General features: G+C 37.4%; 1 protein-coding gene across 3 annotated transcripts in view; it reads right to left on the reverse strand.

Annotated features, from left to right (window-relative positions):
* Positions 1 to 5,354: 5,354 nt before the first annotated feature.
* PDS5A (PDS5, regulator of cohesion maintenance, homolog A (S. cerevisiae)) overlaps positions 5,355 to 21,022 on the reverse strand; it is a 143,791-nt gene continuing 128,123 nt past the window's right edge. For 2 of the 3 annotated variants that reach the window (XM_008565929.1, XM_008565930.1), the window contains 4 exons: positions 20,304 to 20,449; positions 18,364 to 18,472; positions 13,035 to 13,387; positions 5,355 to 6,536 (listed from right to left, as the gene is read on the reverse strand). In XM_008565929.1, coding sequence (XP_008564151.1) covers positions 6,533 to 6,536; positions 13,035 to 13,387; positions 18,364 to 18,472; positions 20,304 to 20,449 — 612 coding nt within the window. In that variant the 3' untranslated portion in view covers positions 5,355 to 6,532. Of the gene's footprint in view, positions 6,537 to 13,030; positions 13,388 to 18,363; positions 18,473 to 20,303; positions 20,450 to 21,022 lie in introns of those variants that run through there. The other variant, XM_008565928.1, reaches the window with a different exon arrangement.

The following is a 21,022-nucleotide window of genomic DNA, read 5'->3' on the forward strand; positions in this document are numbered from 1 at the left end:
ACTTATTGGTGGGAGCTAAAAATAAATAAATAAATTCACACACACACACACACACACACACACACACAAAAAAAAACAACGGGGGGGGGGAAGAAGACATAACAACTACAATTCCTTGAAGTTGATACGATAAGCAAACAGAAAGGACATTGTTGGGTGGGAGGTGGGAGAGGGAGGAGGAAGAGAGGTTTCGGTAATGGGCCACAATAATCAACCACATTGTATATCAACAAAATAAAATAAAAAACAGTAATAACAATAAAAAAAACTCCTGCTCTGCCCCATTCTTGCTGGGTAGACTTGGGCTTAATCTTTAACTTCTCTGAATTTTGATGACACGTAAAATGGACAAGAAAATAGTAGCTACCTTATGGGATTACTGTGAGGATTAAATATGCCACACATGTAAAGTGCTGAGCTTTGGATAAAATTCCTTTTCATTAGCTTTGGGTGTGGGATGGGGGATTAGATCTTGGGCAGAACAAATACCCTCTCTATGCCTCACTTTCTTTATACGAAAAACAGGGCCAGGGCAGACTAGGCAATCAGAGACCAGCACCCTTGGTCTGATGGTCAGAGTAGGAAAGGTACAGAGTGGCTATTTCCAATAGAAGCCTGGTTGGACCTTGCCCCATGAGATGAAGGGAGTCTATGGAGAAAGGAAAATGAAAAGCCTCTTAGTGGGGCTGAGCTTTATGAAGCTCAAGGAAGCAACTCTTAGTTTAAATTCCTAAGAAAATATTTTGGCCTCCTCCACACAATCCACCAGTCCTAACATCAATGAAGGCCAGTGTGCCAGGTTGGCATCCTGAAGTATGGGGCCCTTCACAGCCTCTAGGGCTCCCTTACTGGGTTTCTTTTGGGGCAATTCCCCTTCTGAGGATCCCGGAGAGGTAGTAAGGCCTCCTAGGAACCCCCTTCTCAGGAGACCCAGGTTTGGCCTCCTGGGCTCCGAAGTATTTTTAGGGGACATTTCCTTAACCAACTGGTTGCTGCCACTTGATTGACACTGTAAGGTATTCAACGCCAGCCTTGTAAGATTCCTGCCTGAATCTACAGAGTAAATGTTTCTCTTGCATCTGAGTAATCTGTGCCTTCATAATTCAGCTTTCCCAAGGGGCAGAGAATATACTTGCATTGCCAGTCCTTTTTGGGCCTCTCTGCTCAATTATCATTGTTGCGGAATATTAATCATAAACTGGGACATTAAAATGGAAGTGAACTCAGGCAAAAATCTTTCTAATCTCCTCCTGTGCTTTCAGAATCCTTCTCCCCAAAGCCAAATGGCAGTGAAGGCCATATGTGTTTGTACAATGGCTTTCCTCTTATTTCCACCTAATTATTATGGAATATTTGTAATTTCCTTCATCCTTCCATAGGAACTATAAAATTTAGGTAACTCATCCTCAAAACACAATGCCAAAATTATTGATAAGATGGAAATCACATATCAATGAGGATCATGCCATCGAAAGACAAACACTTCCCTGCCACTGTGATGAAAAGATAGGATTAGCAGGAGACTGGAGATAACGTAATGTTTCAGTTTGTAAAATCTTTATGAAAAGATTTCCCATGAATCAGCTTTGGAGACTAGAACATGCTGGACTACCATGGTGTGGTAAATGCCTTGTGATTAATAAAACCTCCAAGTTGTGTGTATGTGTGGAGAGAGAGGAAAAAGGGATCTTTCTATTTTTGATAGCCCTATGAGCATTGACTTTTACAAAGAAAAGACAGGCCCTGCTTATACTTATAAGCTTCTATGGGTAGGCTGAGCTGTCAATAAATGCAGGGACCCTAGGCCCTGGGCCTAGTCTAAATACATTTAAAATGAAGGTAGTTTCAGCTCTGAGCCTGAGGTGGGTTGCAAAGAGGCAGGTTCTCCTCTGCACCTTGCAGCTGAACTTTTCACTTGGAGGGTACATGTCGCAGTCCAGGTGCAACCAGATGGCAAAATGGCAAAAACCTTCCTTTCTGAGGAAGGAAGGTTTCAGGAGTTTTCTTGGGGTGGGGAGTGGAGGGTGGGTGGCAGGTGGCCATCAGGGTGGGATCTCTTCTCAAAAAAACTCAGAACAAAACTTAAATGGGTGTTTCATAGGGACACTGCCTGGATCACCCCCCACCCCGGTCTTGCTTTGGAGAAACCCTCTAAATTCCTAGGGTTGCACAGTTTGTCCCAAGAAGCCATAGGAATTATTAACACACCCAAATGTGTGCTTGGGGAAGGGGTATCACTCAGGATGGTGGAGGAACAAGGTTTGACGGCTAAGACCCTGTCTTCCACAGAGCAATGCTTTGCACACGGGAAGTGCCCAGGCAGTATTTGTAACTGCTGATATAGGTGTATTTTCATCCTTCCCCAGCCTACGATCACCTTCTCTCAGGGGACCCTCAACCTGGAGAGCAGCCTCCTCCATCAGGCCCAGCTCCTCATCCCAGGGCAGGCAGCTTGCTCAGTCCAGTCACTTGAGGGACTGACATACACAGTTCTCAGAATTGCACTTTGTACAGAAAAGGTGGAAGATTTTTCTGCTTCTACAGCCTTTTTTTTGGCGGCTGGTTGGGATAGAAACCTGAACCCATGACGTTGGCGTTACAAGGCTGCGCGCTAACCAGCTGTGCTAACTGGCCATCCCTACACATCTATCAGGGCTCCGATGTCCACACATATGTATCACCTGAAGTCACAGTGGCCTATGTTGTGGTACTGCAGTATATTGCTAGTACTTCTAAGGCATCAAGCTTATTGTATTTTTAAAGTCAGCCCTTAGCACCATGCCTAGTCCGTACAGATAGATAAATACCTGTTATGAAGAAAATGGCCACTCCATTACCTTCCAATTTTCTTATTGGCTTCACAGATCTAAACTGTGTGCTATGGTACTCCTTGTATGTGTAGTTGATCTCCAGTTGGTTGCTTTCCAGGGTTCTTCAGGAAGAATGGATAATAGTGCTGTTTACTGAAAAGAATAGATTTTCTTCAGGATGATATGGACTTTGCTAGAGAACAAGAGGAGTAACTAGAGAATGAGGGGAGAAAAGTGCCTTACGTTAGTCATCAGTACTGATAAAGAACTTTGAGAAACACATCAAAACTGAAGTCTTGATCACACGCCTGGCCCAGGTTCCTTAGAAATGGGACCTTGTACGTGTTCCTGCTAGACTTTGAAAAAAGACAAAATGAAATGTAGGTTATTACTTTTATGGGGGTGAAAAATCGGAGGTCTGATTTACAGGTAGAAAAGGTGTTTGATTCTGCATTCTCATTTCCACTGTTTCTGTTGCTGGCTTGTACCAAACTTTTAATTTCTTGTAGACAATGCTAGCACCATTATTACCTATGCAGGCTACAAAACTTGTCAGAACTGCTGGGGACTGTTGGTATAAACTACCGACAAAGTTTATGTAAATAGTGGACAGAAGTCTTGACTATACAAGTATTGGGGTAGGGAAAGATAAACCCATTAAGGGTAAAATACAAAACTAGGTATGATAACTTCTCTCACCTTGCATTCTGCTCACCTCTTATTCCAGATACATTTATGTAAACTGCTTGCTTTCCTTAAACTAATTAAATATGCATGTCAAAATTGATGATGAACAGATATATTAGAAGATATATAAATGAAAGGCTGCTTTTAAGTTCTTAGGTTAAAAAAGTTTTCCAAATGTCCATCCGAATTTATCTTCCATTAAATTCTTCCTCAGTGGCAATTCTTTCAGTGGTAAGTCAGATCAGAGTACCTAGCCAGGAAGTTTGAAGGTGGCATTTGATTTCTTATTAGGATATGCCGACTCCAGAATCTAAACAAAATATGCAAAGACTTTTTATCACCTTGTGAGATACCAGGGGGTACATGAATATTCAGGGCTCCACACTACTATATAATGCTGCATTTCTTGTTTTTATTCGAAACAGTGCATATTTTTAGCATTTTATGGTAAATTTTACACTTGTCATTTACACAAATTACAAGGTTCTGCTTCAAGTCTTTAAAAAAACTTAAAAAATTCAGCCCATGTGCAGCACAAGAATATGCAAAACTACTTTACATTATACACACTTTTTATCAAAGGAGATACAAAATTCTGGCTTGTAGTTTTAGACAAATACAAGAAGCTTCAAACTAGACACAAAGGGTTAACATTAATTCTCAAATATAAGTCTGCACTTTTGTGATGTAGTTCTCTGAGATGTGAATACCAAATTCCTAAGGGATTTTACATTTTCCTTTTCAAAGGAAAACTGACAAATTTCCCATAAACAAGTCCCTCCCCATCAGTTTAATCTTTCTACCCACCCATTCTCCCTTCCCTTAGTGCCAAAAATTTGCATCATTTTACAGAATCAGGGGTGGGCCATTTACATACGATCCTTTTAGCTACTCCTCTCCTGCAAAAACCAGAACAGCCATAAGTTAATGCAAATGGTTCTGCTGTTTTGTTTAATATGACTTAGTATTTGGTAATCTAGTAAACTGTGATGCTGGGCAATTGTTCAAGAGGAGTGAGAGAGCATGGAGATCCCTATCAATGCACTTTTTGTTGGTGACAAATTGGAGGCCTTAAGAATCAAGTTAACTTATGTTAAGAGAACTTTAAACTTTCTAAATAGAACATACCCACTGATTGCTTGAGGGATTTCTCTGATACTTATGCATAGATTTTTTTTCAGCATGTTGGAGGCAATATCTTATTATTTTCATTCTAAAGGGTTCAGAAGAAGCAAAAAGGAAGAGTAGGGCTTTTTCTGCCTTTTTAAAAGATACTGTTTACTATCATTGGTATCCATTGTTCCCTAACCATCTGATACCTAAACGTGTGTGTATATACATAGTAAAAGAATTCCTTATCTTTCTTTCAGAGTCAATATACAGCCAACTCTTGATTATCTATGAGAACACAAGTGACATTTACTTCCAGCAAATTTTACTCTTGATGTAAAATAATCATCCTTTTCTGACACATTTTATGGTTTGCTTTATATCCCATGTGGACTACAGCCTATCAAGTTATAATGCAGATGTTATTTCCTCTAACCCACACTAGACACCTGTAAGGAAACTGGGTGAGCGCATTCTGCTAGGGCTTTGGGGATGGACCTAAAGGGGACAGCGGGGGCAGGAGATAACTTTGACCGTGAGAAAGGACAGATGTCAGGGTCCTCCTGAATTAGGTCTTGCAGTTTGCCTTCATTATTTTGTTAGTTAATAATTAAAAACCTGAGGCACAGTCACTATTTTATATAGATAATGGAGAGTTGACTGTAATCATATTCTTTATGAATTTAGCCCTTTCACGTAAAAAATTCACAAGAAAGCATATTATAAAGATTAAAAAAGACTGCCATATGACATCTATAAGCATTTATTTTACGCAAAAAACTTAAATATGATTATGTGTACACAAAAAGTGCACACATTACCTATGCTGAACAATGCCAAGAAACATAATATATTGATGCAAGTTTTCTAAAATAAACATAAAAACTGAGCCCAGACCAGCAGACGAAAGCAAAACACTTATTTCTCAATAGCACAATGCTGAAAATTGATAGCAATCCTAAAACCTCCAGCTTTCCTTACAAAGCTGCCAAAGTCCAACTATTAAAAAAAATTGACTTTTTTTTTTACATTAATAATAAAAATCTGGTGACAAACATTATAAAACCAAATGTTGGACAGTCTTTACTCCTTTATAATTCCAAATATTCCAACATAATCACAGGAGTAAACACCATTTTAAAGTGATATGCTTTATGAAACAAACAATATGTACATTTATTGCAAATTATATTAAACTAAAATGAAGGGGAATCAAAATGAGGTGTTTACTACTTGCAAATCAATAATAATTTTAATTATTTTCTCACTCTGATAAAAATCAGAAAGCAACATTTATAAAATTGCCACCACATCACTTTTCATAGCAGGGAACTGAAATCTGTACATCTCACTTTTGCAGAAAAGTAGGCAGGCAGAAAGAATTATACATAAAAGTTTCCAAAAGGAAAAACAAACAAAGAAATATTTAATCTGATCTCTTTCCTTTAAAAAAATTAATTCAGTAGACTTCTATTTTTTTCTTGTGGTAATGGGAATTCCTGGCTTTAAAATGGATGAATTTTCAGTGTCAGTGTAAGGACATCTTGTTACTTTCTTTAAAATAAAAATTGCAGCATGGAAATTAATGGTGTATTGTGTGTTTAAACTCCAGATATGCAGGAACTGGAACGATGTGTTAAGCAATTTGCTTAATTATTGACTCTTCATAAGAAAAGTCTGGTGGGGAGGGGGTAGAACAGAGTTGCTTTTAGCCTCTCAAGAGTTTCTGCTGTACATTTCCATCAGAGGACTTGTGGTCATGTGAAAAGGAAGTAATAGTTTCTTTCAGTTTTCAAGGCAGAAAGTGAGTGTTCTGAAGTGAGCTTCATCTTCTGTTCAGGGACATTTTGAATCCAAGTTTTGCAGAAGCTGGAGCCTGCTTCTGTTTGGCCTTCATTTTCTCCCTTTGCAAGTGAGTTTTCTTTTTACCTTGGGGAGAGGAGAAGAATGAAAAGTTAGAAGAGATGTAGACAGGATACAAATCAAACCAGATTGGTTTCATTTCTATGGTTATCTAAAATCTTAGTTTTTTTTTTTTTTTTCACATTTTCACCTCACACTTGACTTGGTTTAAGGAATCTTTTCCTAAACTATATAAAAACAAAACACCAACAAAGTTTATGTTTTCAACTATTTTAAGTGTTGCTATTTAATGCCGTATTTGCTTACAACAATAAAAACTATTTATTTGAAATAATTGTAATTTTTTATTAATATTTTCAAAAACTTATGGAAGAAAAATTACTGGACACTATAGCAAAATGAATTTATAAGCAGGAAAAAAGAGAGTTCTGACTTCTGAGCTGGGGAAACATACATTTTAGTTCACACACACAACAAAAAGAAATCCCCCAAACCTCCAAAAACCAGGGAGGAATATTTAGCTTAATTTTGTTAAGAGGTTAAGAGGAATTGCCCACTTGTCCCATTTCACTAATATGGAGGGAAATTCTGATCCCTGGAAGTACAGGAGAGGGGGATATACGGTCTCTTTTCCTCCTCCTCTCTCACCTGCTCTTGTTTGGGAGGAGAAACTTTCTAACAGATGAGATGGGGGAAAGAAACTGAGCATGTTGGGCTTGGCCTTGTCTAAATTTGTTCTCTTTTGCTGAGAGGTGAATTCTGGTCTGCCTGTGGTTGTTCAGTTTAGTAGCCCACCTTGCTTGTGTGTCATTCCATATTTTAAATCAGCCTTATCAGTATTAAGACTGTGTCTCTTTCTCAACAGTTCCAAACTTGGGAGAGAAGGAAAGATACATTCCCAAACCCCAAAACTACATACACATTTTATAAACGTAACAATGCTAAAAAAGTGGAGTGATTATTAAGATTCTTACAGAGACTATTAATTTGTTATTATATATGAAACAAGTTTAATAATACGACAAAGAATCCTCTAAAAGCTGCCTGCTGCACCTTCAGGAAGCTTCCCTTTTTACTAGCTCTGAGTCCTCAGTATCTTCCTGGCTGCTCTCACAGACTTTTAAACGATCCAGGTCACTGGAAGAATTTCCTGGACTTGATTCTATGTCCCAGAGTGAATCGCCATCACTTCCGAGCACTTGGTTTCTGAAAAATTTCATGTTATTTTGATAAAAATTCACTGGTTACTGAAAGAATGTACATATCATACTAATATGCAGTTGTTTAACACATGAGGATACTCACTTAGGTGTTACTTTAACTCTAAGATATGAACCAATGTGATATGAGGAAACCATTCTCAATATCCAAATGAACATAGGAAATCAGTAAATTCTTTGCTTAATGGAAACAGAAATTCCAAGATCCTTGAATACTACCATATTAAGCGTACTAAACAAAACATGTTAATCCAAAGATGGGAAAACTATTGTCTGTTTTCCTAGAGCTATCCACTTTAAATTCACAGATTCCCCAGAAGTCTCAAGTTTGAGGACTGTTTTGTGGAATGATTTGGCCTTAAGTGTAAGCAAAACATACTCAAGAATCAACAGACCTATTAAAAACACATTTTGAGTGCAAAACATTTAGAATTGTTTGCCATTTGGATAAGAGCTCCACCTTATAAAGGAAAAACAAGCAAACTAAACTACTAAAATGATCATTCCTTCACCCAAAACTCAGAGAGCCAACATTAACACTCAGTTGTTTAGGTACTGTTTCCTAACCACAGTGCAAATGGCTGATTTTTATAAATGTATCGAGTAAATTGAAGGAATTTTCTCAAAAGAAGTAACAATTCCAAATGCAACCCAAAACATAAACAAGAATACTTATTGGAACCTACATATATACAAGTCACTGAAAGAATACATTTATTACAAAAATCCGAAGGGATCTAAAAATTCTACAGTTAACTTTATAAGTTAAAATACTCAGCATCATCCCAGATCAAATCTATGCCAGTAAATTTTTATATATGTTCTCCATGTTTGTTGGAATAAAGTATCCCTGAACTAGTAAATAAATCATGTAAACAAGGATCATGCTATAAAAATAATTATTGACTTGATGCTGTCAGTAAAAACCTAGTAAGAGGAACTCTACAGAAGTTAGCACTTGCCATATATATATTGTATTAGAAATAAGTGGGCTGGCCTGTGGCTCACTTGGGAGAGTATGGTGCTGTTAACACCAAGGCCACATGTTCGGATCCCTATGTAGGGATGGCCAGTTAGCTCACTTGGGAGAGCATGGTGCTGACAACACCAAGTCAAGGGTTAAGATCCCCTTACCAGTCATCTTTAGAAAAACAAACAAACAAAAAACTATGTAAATTAGAAGAAAAACATAACTGTGGCTACTACTGTTACAGGTTAAGTATCCCTTATCCTAAATGTTTGGGATCAAAAGTGTTTGTAATAGTTGCATTGCACTTACGGGTGAGCATCCCTAATCTGAAATGCTCACTGAAGCATTTCCTTTGAACATTCTGTTGGACATCAAAAATTTTCAGATTTTGGAGGATTTCTGATTTCTGATTTGGGATGCAGAGCCTGCAGCAGTATAGTGAGGTAGTTAAATAAGAGGTATGCCTCGACATGAAGCCTTTGCCCTGTACAGCACTGGCCAGGTGACCTGAGAAAGGTCTTTTCAGGTCTTCATTTCCTTATCTCTAATACCAGGTTGTACTTTCTTCACAATGGTTGTTTGCAAGTCAGATATATGCTGAATAGACTTTTCCTATCATCACTATTATGCTACTAATACTTATGCAAGGCACCGTACCAAAGGCCCAAAGGCCTTCTACACATAATTCTAAATAATTTTCACCATGGTCTTGTTCTTAGCATTGGGTGCTTCATTTACTTTAGTTTACCACTTTCAAAAACATCTGACCTTTTCCTTGGTTTTCCTCTCTAGCCCTAAAATGAAGGGGGGCTTTTGTTTGAACGTAGTCTGAAAGAGTTTAAAAGAAGACTACAGTTGGTTTGGTTTAACCTGTGATTATTTTACTAGCTTTTTTACTTAAGTTACTACAACTGTGTGCAAATATATTCTACTTTATAACTATACATTTATGAGCTACATTAGATATTTAAAATATGAAAGTAAGTATTTTCAGAGTGTTCACTGTAATAACTTTGTACGCATATATAGTGAATGTAGAATTGAGATTTAATTTTAATCTTAAAAGTACAATATAGTATGGCAGGTATAAACTCTGCAGTTGCACTGCTTTGGTTTAATCCTGGCTTCCTCATTTATATAAGAAAAGGGACCAAGAGCTACACAGGACCTCTATGCCTGGGTTTCCTCCTCTTTGTAAGCTGCGGATAATGATAGTACTTATACACATAGAGCTATTTTAAGGATTTAATGGTTTAACAAATAAAGAGCTTAGTATTGAGCCTGGCTCACAAGAAGCACCATATTAGTGTTAGCTATTATTGTTTTTATGTAGCAAATTTTAAAATTGTGATCAAATGCATATAACTAAATTTACCATTTTCAAATTTTTAAGTGCACAGTTCAGTGGCATTAATTATATTCACATTGCTGTACAACCATTACCACCATCTCTACAACTTTTCCATCTTCCCAGACTGAAACTCCATATCCATTAAACACTAACGACACCTCTCCACCCTCACTGGCCCCTAGCCCTCGGCAACCACCATTCTTTCTATGAATCTGACTATTCTAGGTACTTCATATAAGTGGAATCATACAATATTTGTCCTTTTGGGCCTAGCTTATTTCACTTAACATAATGTCTTTAAGGTTCATCCATGTTGTTGTATGTGTCAGAATTTTATCCTGTTTTATGTAGTAATTAAAGAAAATAATTCTTATACTTTTATTGTTATCAATCAACAAATGTTAAGTGAAAGTTTTCTGCTCTCTTCTGGAGTTGACAGGTAAGGAAGTATACTCTGAGAGCAAGAACATATCCATTTTGAATACTTTCATATTGCCAACACACAGCACAATGGCTGGCACTTTAATTGCTAAGTATTTACCAAGTAAATACAAGGAGCAATTATGTGCCTATAAAGCTTTCAACTCTATGCACATGGTTATCGTGAGCAATATTATAATACTGATTTTCCAGAGTAAGTTAGGTTTCTCTGATCAGGATTCAAAGCCTAAGCCATAATGCTAGAACTTAAGGGCAGAGTTGTATATTAGGTCCAGGACAAAACAGAAAGGCAAGAGGAGGCATGGGAGAAGGTTTTAGAATATTCTTCTGTTTTGTTAATCATGAATCAGCAGCTAATAACTCAATCAGAAGTTTCCAAAGTACTTGTGCAAAATGTTTAATCTATTTTTCTGAATTGACACAGTACGATGTTATCATGAACATCTAGTTTAACCATCTATCTTCCCTGAGAATAAAAAAAAGAGTCACAGAGGGGCTGGCTGGTTAGCTCAGTTGGTGAGAGTGCAGCCTTGTAATACCAAGGTCTAGTGTCTGTATCCCCTTCTTTTTTTTTTTCCTTTTTGTCTTTTTTTACTGACCGGTAATGGGATCACAACCCTCGGTGTTGCACCCGCACCGCGCTCAGCCAGTGAGCGGGAACCGGTCTCCACATGGGATCCGAACCCTCGGCAGGAGCGCCGCCGCGCTCCCAAGCGGCGCACTCTCCAGTGCACCACCGGGCCGGCCCTGTATCCCCTTCTGACCAATACACTCTAACCCCCTCCAAATCACAGAATTCTGTATTTGGATAACACACTGCCCATCGATCTACTAAATGGATTACTTAAGACCTTGAAGGTGCCTTTTCACTCTTAAAATGCTCTTTGTGAGGGTTTTTAAGAAGGCCAAATGCCATTTTTAATCAAAACCAGTCTCTGGCATGTAAGCCATTATTGTTTGTTTGTCTTCTTTAATGATGTTGGGGCATGTGGTGTAGCTAAAAGTAGAGCAATGGATTTTACAATGCCCTAAATCAGAGACGAGGTCTGATTGCTACTAAAAAATTTTCAGGGTCCAAGTATGTATGTAGATATTTTAGTTGGATGGCAAAAGGACAAGTAGTGGGAGGAAAGGTCAGGTAGGTCAGGTGGCTTAGGTGGCCTATGTGATGATCAGTATTTTTTTGAGTGAGGAATGGCTAGGATAGAACTCTAAAAACCCATTAAAGAATTCTGATCATCTCTGGGAAAACATTCAACGTTTGTATAACTGAAATTGTAGGGCCAGCCCGGTGGTGCACTGCTACAGTGCGCCATTTGGGAGTGTGGTGGCGCTCCCGCCGAGGGTTTGGATCCCACATACAGACCGGTTCCCGCTCACTGGCTGAGCGAGGTGCGGGCGCAGCGCCGAGGGTTGCGATCCTGTTGCTGGTCCCGGTCCGGGCGCGACACTGAGGGTTGCGATCCGTTGCCGGACACGAAAAAAGACAAAAAGGGAAAAACAAAAACAAAAACAAAAAAAACATAGTGTTGGAAGTACTAGCCAGAGCAATCAGAGAAGAGAAGGAAATAAAAGGCATCCAGATTGGAAAAGATGAAGTCAAACTGTCTCTGTTTGCAGATGACATGATCCTATATATCGAACAGCTTGTATATTAAGGAGTAAGGCGACTAGAATTCAAAACAATGGTAATAACAATTACCGAGCATTTATTCTGTACGAAGTACTTTGCTAAGTGCTTTATATCGATCCATTTAATTTTCAGAACAATCCTTTGAGGAAGCTATTATACTGTATTACTAATGAACAAAAGGAGACAGAGGTTAAATATGTTGTTACAGGTCAAAGGTCCGCGTTTGAGGAAAAAAGTCATGTAAAGTTTGCTCCCAATATTGGCTTTCATTACTGCATTTATTAGTGGATAAAAACACAAGTGGAGAAACATACTGTCACTTAGAACAGGTTTGGGCCTTCTGGATCCGATGCCATGAGATACTGTAGAAGGTGATCTGGATATATCCGCTCATATTTCATGACTATCTTCTCCATTTGGGGACACTACATTTAAAAGGTGGCCCTTTGTGTTCTGTAACCCAGTGTGACCATGTGAAGGGCTCCCAGCAAAAGATAATACTCTCCTTGTTAAAAAACAGAAATATCAAAATACCATATCCTAAATAAAAATTAACCAAAGAAAAAAAAGGAGATCTTTCTTCAAATAGGTGCCTTAAAACTACAGTTTATGAAATAAAAACAGGGCCGGCCCGTGGCTCACTCGGGAGAGTGCGGTGCTGATAACACCAAGGCCCCGGGTTCGGATCCCATATAGGGATGGCCGGTTCGCTCACTGGCTGAGCGTGGTGCTGACAACACCAAGTCAAGGGTTAAGACCCCCTTACCGGTCATCTTTAAAAAAAAAAAAAAAAAAAGAAAAAAGAAATAAAAACAAATGACATTATAACCTACTCTGTAAAACTAAGTGAACTTTTCAGTCCCAAATGCCTAGGTATTTGGTGTGACTGGAATATACTAAGAATAAAACAAAATGTCTAACAAAGCTCAAAAAGAATGATGTATATTACCTTTGTAAGTCAATTTGTCTCTCTGCTGGTGCTGCCTTTTTGGCAAGGTCTTGCAGTTTGGGTGCTTTGGCATTACCTGCTTCCAAACCCCCAGGGCTCTCCTGACTGACTGCAGCTCTCTTCCTTCCCTTGCTAATAGGTTTATTTATATCATCATTTTTGGTTGCATTGCCCTGAGATTCAGACTTGGGTCGACGTCCTCTCCGGGGTTTGGAAGTGGGAGGCGGTCCTGATTCATCTACTTTCTCATCTGTTTTTTGTTGGATATTCTCTGCACCAGCTGCTGTTACTGTTCTTTTCTTTCCTCGGTCACTGCTTATGTTGCCCTGGGTAGCCTGTTCAGAATTAATTTCCTAAAAGAGCACAAAACAATTCTGTAAACACAAGTTCCTTACATATCAATGATTTATACCACAAAAAAATATTCTGAAAGTTTTTAAAGGAATTGGGATTCCAGGACTTCTAGTTAATTGCCTATATTCCATTAGCAAAGTGAGCTCCTTGAGAAGAAGGACCATTCCTGGTGCCTAATATGGTGCTTGGCACATATAATATGCTCAACAAATGCTTATGAAAATGCACAGGTCATACATATTAAACAAAGAAAATCTACTTGGCTTTATTATTGTACCCATTCCAAATGAAAACATCCTTTTTATTGATGGCATGCCCTAAATTTATTACTTTTTTTCTTTTTTAAAATAAAGATGACTTGATAAGGGGATCTTAACCCTTGGCTTGGTGTGGTCAGCACGACACTCAGCCAGTGAGCAAACCGGCCATCCCTATATAGGGATCTGAACCCATGGCCTTGGTGTTATCAGCACCGCACTCAACCGAGTGAGCCATGGGCCGGCCCTTAAATTTATTACTTTCAAAAGAAAAGTATTTTCAGAATTCAATATCCTATTTTCTTTCTCAACGATGCATCTAACTACAGTAATTTTTGTAGTTTTGTGAAATGAAGTTCTTTAACTTCTCATCCCATTCATTCAAACTTTTGTTTCTCTTTTACTGCAATCATTAACCTTCTACTATTTTCTGAACATTTCCCTTTTTTCTTATTCTAGTTTATCATGTATTGTTATCTAAAATATTCAAAATAATAAAATTCCATTTTATTATAATAGACATAATAGACTTTAGAAGAAACAATAGTTTTCAGAATGAAATTTTAATCAGTATAATTTTAATTGATTAAAGGGGAACAGAGGAACATACCATCATCCAAAAAATTAGACTATATATTTTCAATTAATGCATTTTCATTTTCCCCTGAAAATATTTCCAGAATGAGGAAAAATATGACAAGTCTTCATGTTTCAAGAAAATTTACTTAAATGAAAACTCATGAGAGTAATAATTTAAGTAAGAAAATCCACTAATCAGTATTTTACTCTAGGTTTACTCTAATGATAAGCCTCACTTTAAGAGAATGGATTCAGATCCCCATACCAGCCAGGATAATACATGAAAGGACAAGAGTAAGTAGCCCACAAGAATTAAACTGCAAAACAATCCACAATGGATTACAAAAGAGATATGCAAAGTCATCTTGGGAAAAGATGGTGATTTCTTGGCAAAACAAGATGTGTCAACAACACGACCAAGTATTATCAAACCTCAAGTAGGAAACATTCGGTTCAACTGAATATCTAGTATGTGTGGTGGCTGGCTGTTGGGCATAAATTGGGGACAAAACTGAATTGTTTCTGTCCTCATGTAGGTTCATACGGTAGGTGACTAATTTTTTTAAAAGTACAAATTACCCCAAATACTAAGAGGTAAATAACAGGGAGTTCTGAAAAAAATCATAGGAAGCATCAATTTCTAATTGGTCCTTTTTGGGAAACATTCTGTAAACAATATTAAAGCAGGATCCTGTCATATGAAAAGTGAAGAATTCTGGACAGAGGAAAGATACATACATCATACTGAACTCAAAGAAGAAAAGAGTTTGGCAGATTTAAGGAAACTGGACTATAAGGAGTGATGGGAGAGCAGTATAAGATAAGGTAGGAGAAGCACGCATGGGACAGATTGTTTAGAAATTTGGATTTTATTCTAGTGCTAAAGATAGTAATTTTTAACCAGAGGACAAACATAATCCAAATTATATTTTCAAAAGACCACACTGGCTGTTGTATGGCTACTGGATTAGAAGGGAGCAAGAATAACAAAAAGATAAAACTACTACAGCATCAGAAGCTAAGTTAGACAAGACAAAGATAACATTTCTTTACTTTACTAACTTATACTTATTTACACACTTAACTTATGTGGCAGCTGGCCGGTAATGGGATCTGAACCCCTCACTTTGAACTAACCAGCCAACCCCCCCATTTTAAAATCGTTATCTTTGGGAGCTGGCCGGATAGCTCAGTTGGTTACAATGCAGTGTTATATAATACCAAGGTCAAGGGTTAGGATCCTCATACTGACTAGCTGCCAAAAATAAATGAATAATAATAATAATAAAAGGCAAAATATGAACAGGCAAATTATAGAAGTGCACATCCAAAGGATCAACCAACATACAGTAGAGAAATGGCAAATTAAAACAATAGTGGGGCATTAGTTTTGATACTGGAGACTGAAAAAAATTCAAAAGAACTGTAAAACCTGTTGTCAGTGGGTAGAGAAAAAAGTGCTCTCATACCTTGCTGGAAGAAATGCCAAGTATTCCAGTCTTTCAAGAAATCAATATGGAAATGTCTAAAATGTGTAATACATTTATCCTTTGACAACAATCCTTTTACAAGAAACTTGGACCTCAGAAATAAAATCATCAGTGTGTGTGTGTGTGTGTATAATGAATATTCATTGCAACACTGTAGTGGGAAACAAGTGTATATATACACATGAATATGACAAGACTGTAGAGGGAAAAAAGGACATAGACAGATTAGACTGTTTAAGAAGAAAAAAAAGGTGACATTAAAAATCATGCACTTTTGGTTAGAATGCAGCCTTAACACACCAAGGTCACAGGTTCAGATCCCCATATCAGCCAGCCCCCCCCCCCAAAATCATGCATGCCCATATTTATACATTTATGAAAATTATGTATATGTACATACATATCCAGTTTGCTGGATAATTTTCATAGATATAAACTAATAAATTGGATTAAACATCAATCTCTAAGAAATTGGTTAGCAAGAAATACTGCTTTAAACCTTTACATATTTTCATAGTACTAACAAGCTAGTTTCTTGAGCCTACAGGGCTGACGATCAGGCCTATGAAAGAAATGACCATATCAGCTCATGGTGACTTGACTGGAAAGCTATCAAGCTTTTGCTAAAATACAATCTGTCTCTTCAGGCTACAGCAAGTTTGTCAAAAAATTCACTGAAAGTGTGAAAAAATTATCACAGATCAATTAGAAAGTAAGGCTTTGGCCTCTCAAAAATAAAAATTTAAATATCCAATTTTTCAAAATTATATATAATTTTTTTTTCCTTTTTGTCTTTTTTCGTTACCGGTAATGGGATCGCAACCCTGAGTTGAGCGATTGCACTGCGCTCAACCAGTGAGCGGACCGGTCTCTATATGGGATCCGAACCCTCGGCGGGAGCGCCAGTTGAGCGATTGCACTGTGCTCAACCAGTGAGCGGACCGGTCTCTATATGGGATCCGAACCCTCGGCGGGAGGAGTTGAGCGATTGCACTGCGCTCAACCAGTGAGCGGACCGGTCTCTATATGGGATCCGAACCCTCGGCGGGAGCGCCGCCACACTCCCAAGAGCCGCACTCTACCGAGTGCGCCACCGGGCCGGCCCTAAAATTATATATAATTTTAAGTAGGGTCTGGAAAGCTTAAAGATGACTGGTTGTACTAGATAAACATCTGTGTCCCTGCATGATAATGCACACACCACCTCTTAATATGCTTTATAAGCACATCTAACGAATGCCTGTGGCAATATGCCTTTCTGTATCTAAGTTTGTTTACATCAAGACTGCTGAATTCTGCACAAGGACCCCACAATATTCAAATCTACTGGTTCTTAGATTTCACTTTTTTTTTTTGGTGGAATAGTTCTGTAGGAGGGAGAAGGTGTTAGGGAGAAAGTGGATAAAGGGCACAAAGAAAAATTACAATTTGTAATAATGCATAAGCTAATTGAAAAGAAAAAATGATTCCAAGAGTTTTGATAGTGAGAGTTACCCTGTTACCTGTATCCACTGACATACTGTGTTTCAGACAGCAAGTAGCAAGAGTTTGGGTAAGGAGAGGATGATATAAAAATGCATCCTTATCTATTCAATTTGAGTTCAGATAATGAGAGCTTGGATAGGAAAAGTTAAGCTGTAGTGAAATAACTGTATAATCCTAGTATATTTACATACCTGAGGGTAATACCTAAAACATTTGAGGACCACCAAAAATACGTGGTGGGAAATAAAGATAAGCAAGTTAAGAATACTATTCTTTGGGAAAAGAAATAATAGTACCTTCAAGCCATTCCTATTGAGATACGTTATCAATTTCATTTTACAGTTGAATGGATGCTTGGAGGCATCAAGCAATCTATCTGCCCAAGTCAACACTTAGCCAGAGAGTGGCAGAGCCAGGGTTCAAAATCAGGTCTGATGCTCCTACCAATTATGTTATACTCCCCTCTCTTGCCAAAAAATTGTTAAGAAAATTGAATGCTATAGATTAAAGGTCAAAAATAAAGAATGTGGCTGTTAAATAAAAATTCAAATACACTTTAAAGGCTAAATCATAAAAGTTTAACTTTTAAAAATACAACAGAAAGGGCCGGCCCGGTGGCGCACTGCTACAGTGCGCCGTTTGGGAGTGTGGTGGCGCTCCCGCCGAGGGTTCGGATCCCACATACAGACCGGTTCCCGCTCACTGGCTGAGCAAGGTGTGGGAGCAACACCGAGGGTGGTGATCCTGTTGCCGGTCCCGGTCCGGGCGTGACACTGAGGGTTGCGATCCGTTGCTGGACACGAAAAAAGACAAAAAGGAAAAAAAAAAAAAATACAACAGAAACAAAACAGTGCTGACCTTTGGCAGGAATCGACAAACTTTTGAAAGAAGGTCTCAAAACCTTTTGATACCTATTCTTTCAAGGTGTTGGGTAGTGTGGCAGAAGAGTGACCATGTAAACTCTTGTAAAATAAAGTGGGTGGTTGTAGGCAGAATCATTTTTGGAGAGCGGAAACACGGTAGGTATTTCAGGGAGTGCTGTACATACATGTATAAAATGTAGTATGTACATTAACCTGTCAACTGTGGGTTTTTTATCCCTACCATGAAACTGTAATAAGAATCTCCATGGGAAAAATCTACTTGTTAAATTTTTAAATTTACCTTATTCTTTACTGGGTCAATATTCTTTACAGGTGTGACAGAAATAATTCTCACAGGATTCTCTTCATTTTCACTAACTCCAGTTTCTGCTGCCTCTGAACTCTGTTCTCTGTTAAAGAAAAATACAACAAAGGGCCTTTATTTCACCACATGAATAAAAGTCCACTTTCTCATTATACCAATAAGGAAAGGCTTAGTCTAGTTTAGAAACCAGGGCCAAATGAAGAAATGATAGTAAGATTCAGATCTTCTGTGGTTACAGACTATTGCTTTATTATATCATGTTCCTGATTTTCATGTAACCAAGAGAAATGACTGCCTAAAACCACCTAAGAAAAAGACTGTCAAGAAACAAAATAACACAACTATTTTTTTTTTTTTTTTTTTTCAAAAAGATGACCAGTAAGGGGATCTTAACCCTCGACTTGGTGTTGTCAGCACCACGCTCAGCCAGTGAGCAAACCAGCCATCCCTATATGGGATCCGAACCCGTGGCCTTGGTGTTATCAGCACCGCACTCTACCGAGTGAGCCATGGGGCCGGCCCATAACACAACTATTTTAAGCCTTACCTCTTGGGGGTAGGAAAGCCTAAAACAAAAATAAAACTATAGGTCATAGTATAGTATAATTATTTCTAGAGTTCTTCATGTTCTGCAAGTAAGAGAGCTGCAAGAAGAGGCCACTTGAGAGGTGTCTGAGCCCCGACCATCTCTTTAAACCACAGCTATTCCACAGTATTTTATATTTTGGATATTTTGGGATTCTACTATTAAAAATGTTAACTTCACTGGTTGAATTTATTCTAAAGATTTCAAGAATAAAACTTTTAGCATAATCAATTGTTTCAATTCAAAAAATAAATAAAATCTTTAAAAGACTCAATATTTATTTTTTTAATTTATCAATATACAATGTAGTTGATTTTCATGTCCCTTTACCAATTCCTCCTTTTCTTCTGTCCCTTTCCCCCTGCCCCCCATAAACATCATATCTGTTCACTTGTCTTAACAAGTTCAAGGAATTGTTGTGATTGTTGTCTTCTTTCTCTCCCCCATTTGTTTGTATATTTATTTATTTATTTTTATTAGCTCCCACAAATAAGTGAGAACATGTGATATTTCTCTTTCTGTGCCTGGCTTATTTCACTTAATATAATTTTCTCTAAGTCCATTCATGTTGCTGCAAATGGTAGCATTTCTTTTCTTTTTTTTTTTTTTTATAGCAGAGTAGTATTCCATTGTGTAGATATACCACATTTTCCTTATTCAATCCTCTGATGAACATTTAGGCTGATTCCAATCCTTCGCTTACTGTAAATAGTGCTGAGAAAAAGATTCAATATTTAGTGTTGATATAAGTAGGGCTAGCTAGTTAGCTCAGCCAGTTAGAGCTTGGTGTTATAACACCAAGACAGGGGTTTGTGTCCCCATACTGGACACCCGCCAAAAAAGAAAAAACAAAAAGAAATTTAAAAAAAAGGGACTCAGTGTTCTTATGCAGCAGTTAACATACTCAACACCTGATATGTTAAAATAAACATGGAATACTTTTATACGTAGAAAATGTTATAACAATGTTAGCTTATTCTATATTGAGTTAAAAATTAAAAAGTATTTCAATTTACTTAAAACAGTTATATTTTCATAGTTTTCATTATTAAATTTCCTCATATATAGAAAATAAATGGTTCCATGTAAATTGGTTATATATTATAAATACTTATTTTCTCTTAACCTTTCTACACATTTAGAATGCTATGTTTTCAAAGTGTATAGTACACTCTCTTATCATTAAAAATACTAAAATTCATACTTATTTTGTACCAAAACACTTCAAAAGGTAGAAGTTAATTTCATGATACAGTACTCTAGGAATAAATTAAAAGATGAAACAAGCAATGAGTGATAGTAACAAAAACAACTGGAAGAAAAATATTGCCTTGATCGATTTCCGGTCGAAGGGTTCAGCTCTGAATTTACATTAATATTGCTTCCAGTCTCAGTGCCAGTGCTTCTAACATAGGGTTTCCTTCCCGTTGCTGATAAAGGCTTGTTTACTGCACCTAGTACTCCAGCAGGCTTTGGCTAAAAATTACACACATATATATGTTATTTTATATCTTACTGAAAGAAATACATATAAATTTAGGCACATGTAAGAGATATTGTTCAGCCTAAGCCAAGGTATTGTTACCTTGGAAAGCTAAACCCTAAATTTATGAGAAATGATAATTCTGTAAAATCGTGTTTGGCTGCCTTAGTGCAATTAAGTCATAAGCATTATTTCTACTCAACAATAACTAGGCAACATTTGTTATTCCACATTAGTCAACCAAAATAAAAAATGCCCCTGAAATACATAATAAAATGTCTTGTAAAAAAACAATGAAATGTACACAGTAATAGATTGGAAACCATTTACCAAAAATGAAATTTCCTTTTGTTCTTTTAGGTTATCATGTTACTTTTATAGAATATAAATTGTCTAACTCATTAGTACTTTAAAACTATTTCTTTTAATTATCTTATACATCTAAGTCCATTATACCATTTCTCAGGAAAATCTGCTTTGTGGATTGTAAATAAATTGAGACTTATCATTACTGATGAGAATACATGGTGGCACATGGTGGCAAGTCAGAAGAATGATTCATAACA

This window comes from Galeopterus variegatus, unplaced genomic scaffold, assembly GCF_000696425.1.
Source record: "Galeopterus variegatus unplaced genomic scaffold, G_variegatus-3.0.2 Scaffold214, whole genome shotgun sequence".
Classification (NCBI taxonomy): domain Eukaryota; kingdom Metazoa; phylum Chordata; class Mammalia; order Dermoptera; family Cynocephalidae; genus Galeopterus; species Galeopterus variegatus.